The sequence below is a fragment of the Panthera tigris genome, chromosome B4, assembly GCF_018350195.1.
Source record: "Panthera tigris isolate Pti1 chromosome B4, P.tigris_Pti1_mat1.1, whole genome shotgun sequence".
Classification (NCBI taxonomy): domain Eukaryota; kingdom Metazoa; phylum Chordata; class Mammalia; order Carnivora; family Felidae; genus Panthera; species Panthera tigris.
In genome coordinates this window covers 102,674,500-102,686,799 of record NC_056666.1, presented here as the reverse complement: position 1 = coordinate 102,686,799, position 12,300 = coordinate 102,674,500, and the positions used below count along the sequence as shown (strand labels likewise).

At 31.9% G+C, this 12,300-nt stretch overlaps 1 protein-coding gene across 1 annotated transcript in view; it reads right to left on the bottom strand.

The window, feature by feature from the left end:
- Positions 1-12,300, bottom strand: part of PTPRQ (protein tyrosine phosphatase receptor type Q) — a 199,313-nt gene that overhangs the window by 126,646 nt on the left and 60,367 nt on the right. Inside the window, exons 19-24 of the mRNA XM_042990863.1 lie at positions 11,674-11,819; positions 7,122-7,290; positions 5,427-5,717; positions 4,889-5,164; positions 4,363-4,514; positions 719-860 (exon numbers count right to left, since the gene is read on the bottom strand). Of these exons, the coding sequence (XP_042846797.1) occupies positions 719-860; positions 4,363-4,514; positions 4,889-5,164; positions 5,427-5,717; positions 7,122-7,290; positions 11,674-11,819 (1,176 nt within the window). The remainder of the gene's footprint in view (positions 1-718; positions 861-4,362; positions 4,515-4,888; positions 5,165-5,426; positions 5,718-7,121; positions 7,291-11,673; positions 11,820-12,300) is intronic.

Genomic DNA, 12,300 nt, shown 5'->3' with positions numbered 1-12,300 from the left:
TCACATGTTACAAATGGACTATGGGAAAGTAGAAGCTTACATAGTGACCAGTGGTCTTCACATGTTACATCTTCTTTAAAAAATCATCGATATCGTTTCGTGGAAATATAAACCAACCTGTTAAAAGTGAATACTGGTTCATTTCTCCTCCTACCCCCCATCCCAGCCGTCTCAGTTGATACTAAGAATTTTAAAAACAAAACAAAGAGCAAAGGGAAATAAAAAAGGGAGAGAGAGGCAAACCAAGAAACAGACTGTTAGCCATAGAGAACAAACTGATGGTTACCAGAGGAGAGGTAGGTGGAGGCATGGGCAAATAGGTGATGGGGATTAAGGAGGGTGCTTGTGATGAACACCAGGTGTTGCATGTAAGTGATAAATCACTGTGTTATACACCTGAAACTAGTATTACACTGTATGTTAACTAACTGGAATTTAACTTTTTTATAAAAAACAGAATTAGGTAATTTTCCACAGATATCTAGAAACCTACTTTGTTCCTAAACTAGTCATTTATTTCAGCTTCTTCAGTTCAAAAGGAAAAACCACATGTAAATATACATATTTGATTGCAGACAAGATGCAGCCTAGTCTTAAAGCACTGAAATTCAACTTCCATTTGAATGCACTATTAATGGTACTTTCATATAAACTGAAAGGACGGGGAAAGTGTTAAATACAAAGTGAAACATTTTAGGATCAAAAAACTGTATCTCACCTGATTCTTGAGTTGTGAATTTTACTACATTACTATATTGATTGCCATTTCCGACTTTCGTAAAGGCAGATATGCTAATAGAATAGGTGCTGACTGGTTCCAGCCCCACAAGCTGGGCTTCAGTTTGAACACCTGAAATATTCTGAAAACCAGAAAAAAATTCTTTGTCATGATGCATCACCAAAAATTTGTAACTGAAAGAAATACTTTATTACATTGAAGTTATGCCTTCTATGTTTAATTTAGGATTTAATAAGCATGGGCATTTTCAATGAAAATAAAACAAATACTAACCTCTTTTTTTTATGCACTCAGGTCATGATACAGGATGAACTGGGCACCCTCTCAGCCCTGAAGAATCCCCAAATGGCCATTTAAAAAAATTTTTTTTTTACGCTAGGGTATTTTGTTTTCATTTTGTCTCCTGACACTTGCTTGGAATTAAATACTCATTACTTCCTTTAAATTCTCAAAAATTGAAGTCTCCAATTTAAATCAAACTTATGGGTGGTCAGCAATAGTAGATTTTTCTTGAATTCATCTAGAGTCGTTTTTTAATACAAGTAACATTCTGTGTAAATTAATTTATTCGTCAGCTACTTTATGCTAGGCATTGGGAATACAACAGTTAAAAAAATCTCTACTCTCATGAAGCTTAAATTATGAGTTTTCCCAGACAACTCCTAAATTCATAATTTTACCCAATCTCTTAGGAAAATGAAAAAAAAGGAACAAAACAGTTATCACAACTGCTCAAGGAAGGATATGTGTTCTCATAGAAATATTTACCATTAAGTATAAAGTCTTCATTCAAAGATAATTGTCATAACTGAGAGATCAGTTAAGACTAATCTGTTATCTTTACAGAAACAGAAGACAATGTCTCCTATAATGGTGTAATTTTAAAAATACTCCATTTAATGGACCCAAAATATAAACTACTTTGACTTATTTATTAAACATTTCAGTAACAGAAATTTAGCAAGAATGCTAACTCACAAGGCACTTACATTTTAATCATATTTTAAATTAAATCAAATTTTAAATTAATATCCCAAGTTATTGACATACTTTAGGGACTCATTGTATTACACTCTATCCTTTCATTCTTTCATGCTTACTATTTATAAAGCATACTGTTAGATAACCAGAAGGTTATAAAGATACATATATAAGATACATATGGTCACTGTCATTAAGGAACTTTTATATTAATCAAAGAAATCTACAAACAAATGTTGACTGAGAAGAAATTAGAACAATGCAGGTAAATTTTGACTTGGATTAGGAAAGGTCTGTACCCAGAGAAATGACTGAACCCAAGATTATAACAAAACATGTGAGAGCAGCTCACTGGACAGTGACCAGATTTACATCAGAGTAAAATGTAAGAGGGAGACATGAATGAGGAATATTTCCAAACATATTTTAGCAGAACTTTTTACTGAATAAACAATTTGTTTCCATATTTGTGAGTGACCCAAGTTACCAGTAGACCTGGATCTAACTGATTCCGTGGGAACTCACTGGATTGACTACAATGGCAGGAATCTTTGGAATGGTTCTGGAATTATTCTGTCTCCACAAACCCACATATAATTTGAAAGAATAAAAAGAAAAAGAAGAAAATAATAGAAACCGATAGGACAAAGAGACAAAGACGTAAGGAAAATAGGACAATACACTCAGGAAGAAAGCTAAACAGAGGGACGAAAGCAAACAAACTAGATGTTAGGAAAGGAAAACAGGTGGCATGAAGTATATTCAAAGGAATTTAAAAGAAAATAAGGCTACGAAAATCAACGGAGGACAAAACAGGTGTAAAAAGGAGTAACTAAAAGTAGTAAATTTTCAAGAAAACTATTCCTTCTACCCAAAAGTAATATATTTAATACTTTATGGTATAAAGATTATATGTTTGCTACTAGAAACATTTTAATGGTAGCATTTCCACTGAAATATCAGGAAGCCTAAAAATCATAACTTATTCTCATATTCAGGTAAAGGTATACTGTCCTTTCATACTTAGTGCTATGACAATGCTGGATGCAGTTTTCAAACCTTTTCTTAAATGATGTACAATAACACAACAATAGCTAACACATATATCATGTGCTGAAGATTATTCTAAATGCTTGATATAGATTTGCCCTTACAATTCTCACTTTTTAATGTATGCATCCTTATAACTCCAATTTTGCACTTGAAGAAACCAAGTCAGAAGAGGTTAAGTAGCTGCCTTAATGCCACACATTAAGTCTCAAAAAAAATGTCATTGCAGTAAAAAATGATTGCTTTTTCCTTTCTGATATTCATTTCCCAGTGACCCATACAGACAAAGCAAATAAAAAATGAGAAAATGTTAAGATTAGACCAGGATAGATAGTAGGGGCCTAGAGACTTAGCATTATTAGAATTTCACACTTTTGGGGAACAGATTCCACATTTATGGAGTAGTACAATTCAAATTCTACTCAGCCTGTCAGATTTTAAAGTAATATCTTGATTTCCAGAAAGAAAGTCATTGTTCGTTATGACATAATCTTAACCATTGCTTTTGATTTTTACTATTCACTTTGCAAGCTACACATGCTGTAAAAATAATTTACCATCAGCAATAAATTGTAATGCATATAATATTGGGACAATGTTTACTGCAGATTTTTTTCACTCTTCTTGTTGTAACTAAATAAGAGCATCCCAGTACTTCATCGCCTTTGGAGAAAAAAATAAAAACACTTTCTTAAATAAATGCTAGTTATATAACATATTTTGGCAATTAAATGCTAGAAATCACACAAGTATATTTGAGATCCTTTGTTATATCTGTAATTTGGGTATTTTTCATTGACTCTAGAACCTAAAAATGGAGAAGGGAAAGAGTATTCAGTGTTGTAAACTAATTGGCATTGAAAGGAAAAAAAATAATGATATACCTTAAAAGCCCAATCAGTGTGGGATTATATTCTATCAGGGAAGATTACCAGAAGCCCAGTAGAAATACTTTTCTTAAAAGGTTAAAAACACTCACTTGGTATCTTTTTAACAACAAATAGAAATATATTGCATTTAAGATAATAACAGTTTTTAAATAGTCTGAAAAAATTTACTATATACTTTCCAGCATTAATACAATAATGCAATTATTTCTTAACTTGCAAATATCTAGAAGTCGTAAAGTCTAAGTAAACTGCTCTACAAATTATTCAGCTGTCATATCTGACAAATGTCTTCTGTGTTTTCCATAAACATCCTTAAATTGTAGGGAAAAAAAGATTATTTAAAAAGATGGTCCTTGGGGCGCCTGGGTGGCGCAGTCGGTTAAGCGTCCGACTTCAGCCAGGTCACGATCTCACGGTCCGTGAGTTCGAGCCCCGCGTCAGGCTCCGGGCTGATGGCTCGGAGCCTGGAGCCTGTTTCCGATTCTGTGTCTCCCTCTCTCTCTGCCCCTCCCCCGTTCATGCTCTGTCTCTCTCTGTCCCAAAAATAGATAAAAAAACGTTGAAAAAAAAAATTTTTTTTAAAAAAAAATAAAAAGATGGTCCTTGTTTAATTTAAAGCAGTCCATTTTCCTCTGCATGTCAAATGATTTTAATTCAATTTCTGAATTTTTAAATTAACATGTACTGTTATAATCAACCTACCTTATAAAATATAGTATCAGTTTCATGCTCATGAATTTTTAAGCTATATATTTTAACAATACCGCCTGGAACAGGACTTGGACTCCATTTCAGCCATACCAAGTCTGAAGTGTAGTTGATTAAAGTCAAATTTTGAGGAGGTGCTAAAGGCACTGCAGGAAAACACATTATAAAACTTATATTCATAAAATTTTTAGTAAATGATATTTAGTAAAAATATCATTGTGACTCTAGCTTCTTGCAGGCACTATTAAGAAAGATTCCTAAAATGATCATATTTCAGAAATAAATAGCATCGGTAACTATGTTTTTATACTTGGAACTCAGTAGTTCCAAACTAATTTCAAACAAGCACTTTGTTCTAAGGCTTGAATTAAAAAAAAATGTTCAGCAAAGTAGATGAATAGTTGTAAGCCTGTTACAAATAGAAAACTGAATATCTTTTCATTTTCCATGCTGTTCCTTAAAAAGAGAGAGCAAGGCTGCAACAGTGAAATCATTTCAAGAGTTATGGATTCAGGCTTACCTGACTCATCTGTGTAAAAGAAAAGAGTACTGGAAGGACCAAGTCCTTTTATAGTTCTTGCGGCAGCAAAAAAACTATATAATGTAAATGGTGAAAGTTCTTCCAGTATTAGATAGTTATCAGAAGTAATGAAAGAATAATTTTCATTTGGTCCTTGTAAAGTTAAATCATAACTTATTATGGCACCATTTGGTTTTACTGGGGGATCCCATGATAAGAGAACTGAGGTAGAGGAAAGGTTTTTAAAAGTGTTGATTATTGGTGAAGTTTCTGGGACTATAAAAGAAAAAAAGAATATTAAATGAAAAGTGAATTAGCATTAAAAAGAAGAGGCTTTAATAATAGTGGGACATAATTTCATTAGCAGATAATTATTTTAATTTTAAAAAACAGAGCTTATTATGTTTATTGAAAGGCTAACTACCTGAGAACAAACAGTCTCTATATAGTTATAAAAAATAATGTTTTCTATCAGAAAGCTATGTAAAGAAGAGAACACCACAATCTGCTTAATAGGCAATAAAAGGGTCCAGCCTACCATCTTCTTCAGTTTTGATGTGTAGCTGGGCAGTATAGGTATCAGAGAATCCCTTTTCTGTTGATGGAGTGATTTTTAATATATAATCAGTATATTTTTCCAGATTATCAAAATATATACTTCTCTCATATGTCACAAGAAGTGGTCTCACGTGGTGAGGAGTCTGCTGTAAGCTCAGAGAAACATAGTAGAAGACTAGACCATTTGGATGAGATGGTGGGCTCCAGCTTACATTTATTGCAGTTGATGAAATGGACTCGTAAGTTAGGTTTCCAACAAACCCTTCGGGTACTATGGTAGGTAATGTGCAAAATATAAAAATCATCAGTCACCCTATATAAAATTTAGGTAAATTCACAAGCTGAGGATAACTGTTGAAATGGCATCTATTACATCATTAGCTCTTACATTGTTTAAATGCAGATGTAGTAAATATCACCTATTACAAAATATTATTACAAAATAATTATATTAAAAATGATTCAAAATACAAACTCTGTCATCTTTAATATGTGTTAGAATTGCTTTATATGATCTTCTCTTTTCTTTCCTACAACATGGTGATTATCCGTGTACACATACATGTATGTCTGTGTATGTATACTCAGATATTTAAATATTTTGATCATTTATATTATCTAAACAATATTTTCAGTTTCTTTCTTCTAAAGATTATCATTACTGTATATATATCAGATCTAGGACCTCTCACCTGGAACAGTGCACAATAAGTGTTTATTATTCATGGTGCTACAACAGTCACTGATAACATTTATAGATTGCTGAAAATATGGGGAGATATCCGCATTTAAAGAATGCCTGAAATGATATTGACTACATACTGCACTAAAATACTTTGTTAAAGATTCTGCAAGCACATATTTTCACGTATTTTATCATCTTACCCTGTTGATCGATGTGTAAACTATTTAAAAGATTGTTCAACAACAAAAGCATTCACTCATACTTATCGTGTCTGTCGATTTGCAATCTTCAGACAATAAACACAGAATCTTATTCTCAGCAGTTTAGGTCAATACCATTTCTCAATAAAAGTTTAGTCCTTAAGAAATAAATGGACTCCAGAAACAACCACAAGAAGAAATAGGCAATGATTTATGGATCACTGTATTCTTGAAGCTGAAACCTAAAACATCAAATGCCTCAATCATTATAGTTTTCTGAATACTCAGCACAAACAGGATACTGCTGAAACTGCATACAAGAAACTTCTAGAGTTAAAAAAGTAAAGATATTACGAGTATATTAGTCAAAAACATAATAAGAACAAAGATGCTGTATGGAGTCCTGTGTGGATTCAAAGGCTGAAATGGAAAGAAGTTGCTAGATTAAAACAAAAAAAGGTGTTAGATTAAAGCAAATGGACAAGCACCCATCGACGTATGCAACAGAATTTTTCATGCTTACAACTGGATGGCTGTGACATCTTTTGAAGCAATAAAAGTGACAGAAAGTTCATGAATGGTAGCAGTTTCCATAAATAGAAAAGGCTGTTATTATTATAATAGTTTTACAGCTATATTAAATGCATTTCCAAACTTCTATAATGACTAGTTAAATGTGCCTAAATAAATCACAGAATTTACTAGTAATATATACAAATAGAAAAAGGTTCTAAAATAAAGTGTTAAATTAAACCTTTTAAAAATTAATAAATGCTTTTTGTTTACATACTGTCTTGATCTGTGTATACTTGAACTATGTCACTGCTTTTATTCCCATTTCCAACTGAGGTACTTGCTGTTACCCAAAATGTATAGTAGCTGAATATTGCCAGTTTATCTATTACTGCAGATACGGTCATATTGTCAAAGTCATTGGTTACTTCATGGAGTGTAAAATTCTGAAAAATAAACATATTGTTTTAATTGTTCAGAATGTAGTTTTAGTATACATAATTTCAAGTAATTTCAAAATAATTATTATCCATGAATTGGCCATCCTTATTATTTTAAAGTGTTAATTTTTGAAAAAAATCAATGTAAATTGATTAGTGCAATAATTAAACTGGAAATATGTTTGTACTAAAAGAGGAATAGATGGTATTGTTTTTATCATAAAATTAACATACAGAATAGGAAAGAGCAGAAACTTCCAGCTTATGGAGAAGGTCCAGTAGCCAACTGAAAGCGCTCCAAGGTGCTGAGCAGTGTCAGTTTTCATTATAAAACTTTCAAGTAGTTTTCAAAACATTGACCCTATATTTTATGAATATTATAAAAACTTTTATTTTTTTCTTCCTATGAATGATGAAGAAATTATTAAAGTGTTCACCACTTTCTCTGAACTCAAATGGTTATTATTCATCTTTAATGGGGCTTTTTTTTTTCTACAATCATGGGGAGAAATGGGAAGTCAGCTACATGCATTTTCTTTATTAAATGCAGAGTAAGAGCAATTTAAAAAAAATTTGCCTGATTCCTAGTTATATTTGTCCTAAGGCATTTATTGATGATTAGGGAATTTATTTATGCAATCATTTTCTTCCTGATCATATTTTAAATACAAAACACATAGCAAACAAAACCAGTAATAAAATAAAGGAAAATATACATAAAATTATGTAAGCAATTAGTATGAATAAACCCATGCTAATAGTATGGATGTCCATATTATTAATTTACTAATATAATAATGCTCATCTACACCAAGAAAGCTCAATCATTCCAAAACATACAAAGTTTTAAGCATCCTATAAACCTAACTTCAATTCTAGCAGAGTAGCCCTCAATAAACCATCTAAACTCAAAGATTCTCTTTCCTCAACTATAAAATGGGAGTAATTATTTCTACTTCACAGAGAGATTTTGAGGATTAGATGATATGAAACACATAAAACAATATCATATCTAGCACACAAATAAAAAACAATAAATGGTAATTAGTTCATTTAAATGAAAAACTTAGGGTAATTAATTTGACTAAAGTTTACAGTTAGGATGGTTCTATAATGCATCAAAAAATTAAATTCAGCAAAGTTTTGTGGTTCTTTTGCCAGCATTTGGTGGAGAGGAGGGGAAGAATGAGTGTAATAAAAGATCTCCCTCAATTTTGTGGCTGCTTATTCAGGAACAGATAAGTTAAAACAATGTAACAATGTCACACAAAATATGATTTGCAAACTTGAATTATCTTTCAACACATCTATCTTACACAGGGAAAAATTGTTTTACATAAAGTATCTCTTAAAATATTAGCGTAATTAATTATTTAGCCATTTAAAAGAAGGAAATCCTGCCATTTGTGACGAGGATGAACCTTGAGGTCATAATGCTGACAGAAATATGTCTGACAGAGAAAGACAAATACCATATGATCCCACTTATATGTGGAATCTAAAACACACATAAACCCCAAAACCTGAACTCACAGATACAAAGAACAGATTTGTGTTTGCCAGAGGTGCAGGGTGAGAGGGGGTGGGCAAAATGGGTGAAGGTGATCAAAAGGTATAGACCTCCAGTTATAAAATAAGTAAGTCATGAGGATGTAATGAAAAAATATACTAATGTAGCTTTTTGGTATAAATTTTATTTTTTCTTTGTTATTGAATTTATTCTGATTACCTATCACCTTGATGACTATTTAGAAATGAATTATTTTGAATCACCCAGTAGCCATTCCTGATGAGTGTGTGACTTAGCATCATAGACATGTACCAAATTTGGAATTAGATCAATTATCCAGATGATTATTTCAGTCATTTATTTATTTTTGGAAAAAAAATTTCTTTCAGCTCAAATTATCTAATTAAGACTTGCTACTCTGTATATATAAATGCAGTCAGAAGTTATTTAGTAAAAGCTTTCAAATTTGATTAATCAACCAGTATTCATTAGCATTTTTTAAATATAATAAGACGCTATGTCAGGCACAGGAGGAGATATGACATAAGTGGGTAAAAATGAAAATGTAGAAGAATTAATACACTATACTAAACACAATGTGCAACAATTGAAGGAAGAACAATGGTAGCAGAGAGATTAAATTCCCCAAAGGTCAGAAGAAGGAAAAATCACTTTCCCACAAACTCAAATGCTCCAAAATTATAACTAAGTATCAAAAATAATGTTGGTACGTTCTTTCAACTAAAAATATTTATTGAGCATTGAACCTATGTATGATATAGTACCAGAGGACTTTGGGGGATGGAATGATAAGTGTCACGTGATCCTTTTCTTCAAATTATTTGCTATAGCATAGGTTGCTAGGACAAGTAAGCAGATACCAAGAATGGTTAGCAAAATGTGATATACCATGCATGAGGTATTCAACAAAGTTCTGTGCGAAAGAGAAGGAAGAGAAGGAGGAAGAAAAAAGCTACATACTTATTCTGCTATATAATGTTCATTTTGAGGGTTTATTCCACTCTTCCAACCCAAAATAGAAAATCAGTTAGCAAAGATGCTGTATTTAACATTAACTTGAGGAATAAATTAAAGCACAGATGAACTTCACGCAATATGAGAAGTATCTTCACATCATTAGCCTGTGCTCTCTAGCAGCTGTCACACATAAAAGCATTCTTAAGATTATTTAATAAAAGATTACGTTTTCTAAGTTATATGAATTGTAAATAGGTTTGAAACCATAGTTAGATGTTTATACTTCATTATTTAAGTGTGGAAAAAGAGAACCAAAATAGAATTGTGTATATAGGTTATAAAGTAAATTGTACCCAGGCAAAAACCTTTGCTAAGATTCAGATACAGACACCACCCCTTTGCAGTATTTTTGTTAAATGTGTGAAAGAAGAAATCTGCATTTTGAATGGCCTCCATGACATAATGACACATTTTTAAATTTGTAAACAACACTGTGGTAAAAAAATTACAATAAATTGCATACAAATCCCATTTCTTTTCTCAAAATAGAGCAGAACAAAAAGGAATAGCAAAAGTTGCTTAATGTACACAGAAAGGGAAAAAAAGGACCCTCCTTTCTCCTTCTGCTCCTAAGGCATTGTTATAAAAATATACATCTATAACTACATATATATCTATATCTTCATGTCTTGTATAAGGTAGTTTTTCTTTTGGCATTAAGTTTTAAGTAGTCACACTTATTCAAGCCCATCCTTAGAGGGTCTTGAGCAGAATGTAAAAACTAAACCAACCTTGACTTTCTCTTACCCACTGCTCAGTAGTCCTGAGACTACTGGCAAAATTCTGCTCTGACCCCATTCATCAGCCTAAGCTGCAGCACAGATACAGTAAAGCAAATAATTCAATACAGTGATGCTTTATTTCCTGAGATTGTTGATCCCAAGAACTAACTCCCATGGCTATATTAATGTCGTCAGTCACAAATAGAGCTGGACAGCCCAAAATTACTAAGACTTGTCCCTATTCTTCAGCTGCTTAAAAAGATACAAAGAAGTAAGAATGGACAGTGTTATAATCAACAGGCAGTCAACAGTTTCTATTAAGGTACGTGTTCTGTAAATTGTAGCCTTTCTTCAAAATTAGCTGTTTCCAAATTATATTCCAAATCTCTCCATTCCTGATTCAATCATAACCATTCCAATTTTATCATTTTCATATGTTAGAATTCTGTTAAATATTTAGTTTGGATAAATAAAGGATTTCTATTGAGTAAACTGAAAATATTTCTCTAAACAAAATGCATTTTAGCTATTTTCATAACCATCATTATTCACATCAGAAAGTGCCCATCTGCAAACTGTATGACCCTAAAACCCTGCATACCTCAAGTGAAATAACCACATTCCTAGTGATTTTATTACATGTGATACTAAATAACAACAACAAAATCCCTTCAGCTAGCAGTTAAAAATTGTTAAAATTGAAGAAAAATATGCAAACACATCCAAACATTAAAACTATTTATATTGTATGCAAACAAAAGGGAAATTTTTTTAGCTGAGAAATGAGGGTAAATTAAATCATCAACTCTTTAGAGAACACTTCTTGAAGAAGTGGAATTGAGGACCATATTTATACACAGAATTTTAAATAGGTCACATCTTCATTGTTTATAATATGTTTGAAGCTGACATGGAAATGTGTGCATATGCACAGATAGGTTAAAATGTATCTGACATTTCCCCACCATATTTTTTCAGTTTCAATGAAAGTTTAATGAAATGTCTATTCATAATTATCAGTGTAAGAGAAATGGTTTTTCTACCATGCCAAGTCTGTATCATCATCAATAAAACTGAAGGATGTAAATAAAGAACTAACTAGAAGAAAACTCGTCTTACCTGCACAAAAGTACCTGAAGTATTTCTGTAATAAACAGAATAATATTGAATAATCCCATTAGGTTTTGAAGGAGGCATCCAAAAGAGCATTATTGATGAAGAACTGAGATTTGCATAATGAACATCTTTGGGAGGATCACTTGGTGCTATAAAACAAACAATTGAACAAAAAACTGCACCTGTGGCTCTAAAGAATGTCTGCAATGTTCTAAATTTTACCTGTCTTTGATAAGCAATAACCACTGTTTTTCAAAAGAAAACTTAAATTAGGTATAACATCTAATGAGAGGTCAGAATTGAAATCCACAAGGCTCATTGGGCCAACTCTCTAATACCGTATCACAGCAAAATCCAAGCAGAGGACAGATAGATTTCTTACTAAAGAAAGTAAAACACTATCCCACTTCTAAAACATGCCACTGCCCTGTATTGGAAAACAACCTTGTAACAAGTTTCCAATATAAAACACATAATATGAAATTCTTATTTAACTTAGAATCTTGAAATCGAATAATAGAGAAGACAGTGAGATGACTTAATGCATGTTATTTTGTTTCATTTAACAAATACATAAAATACTAAGTGTCAAGTTCTATACCTAGTGTATTTACAAATATAAACTCATTT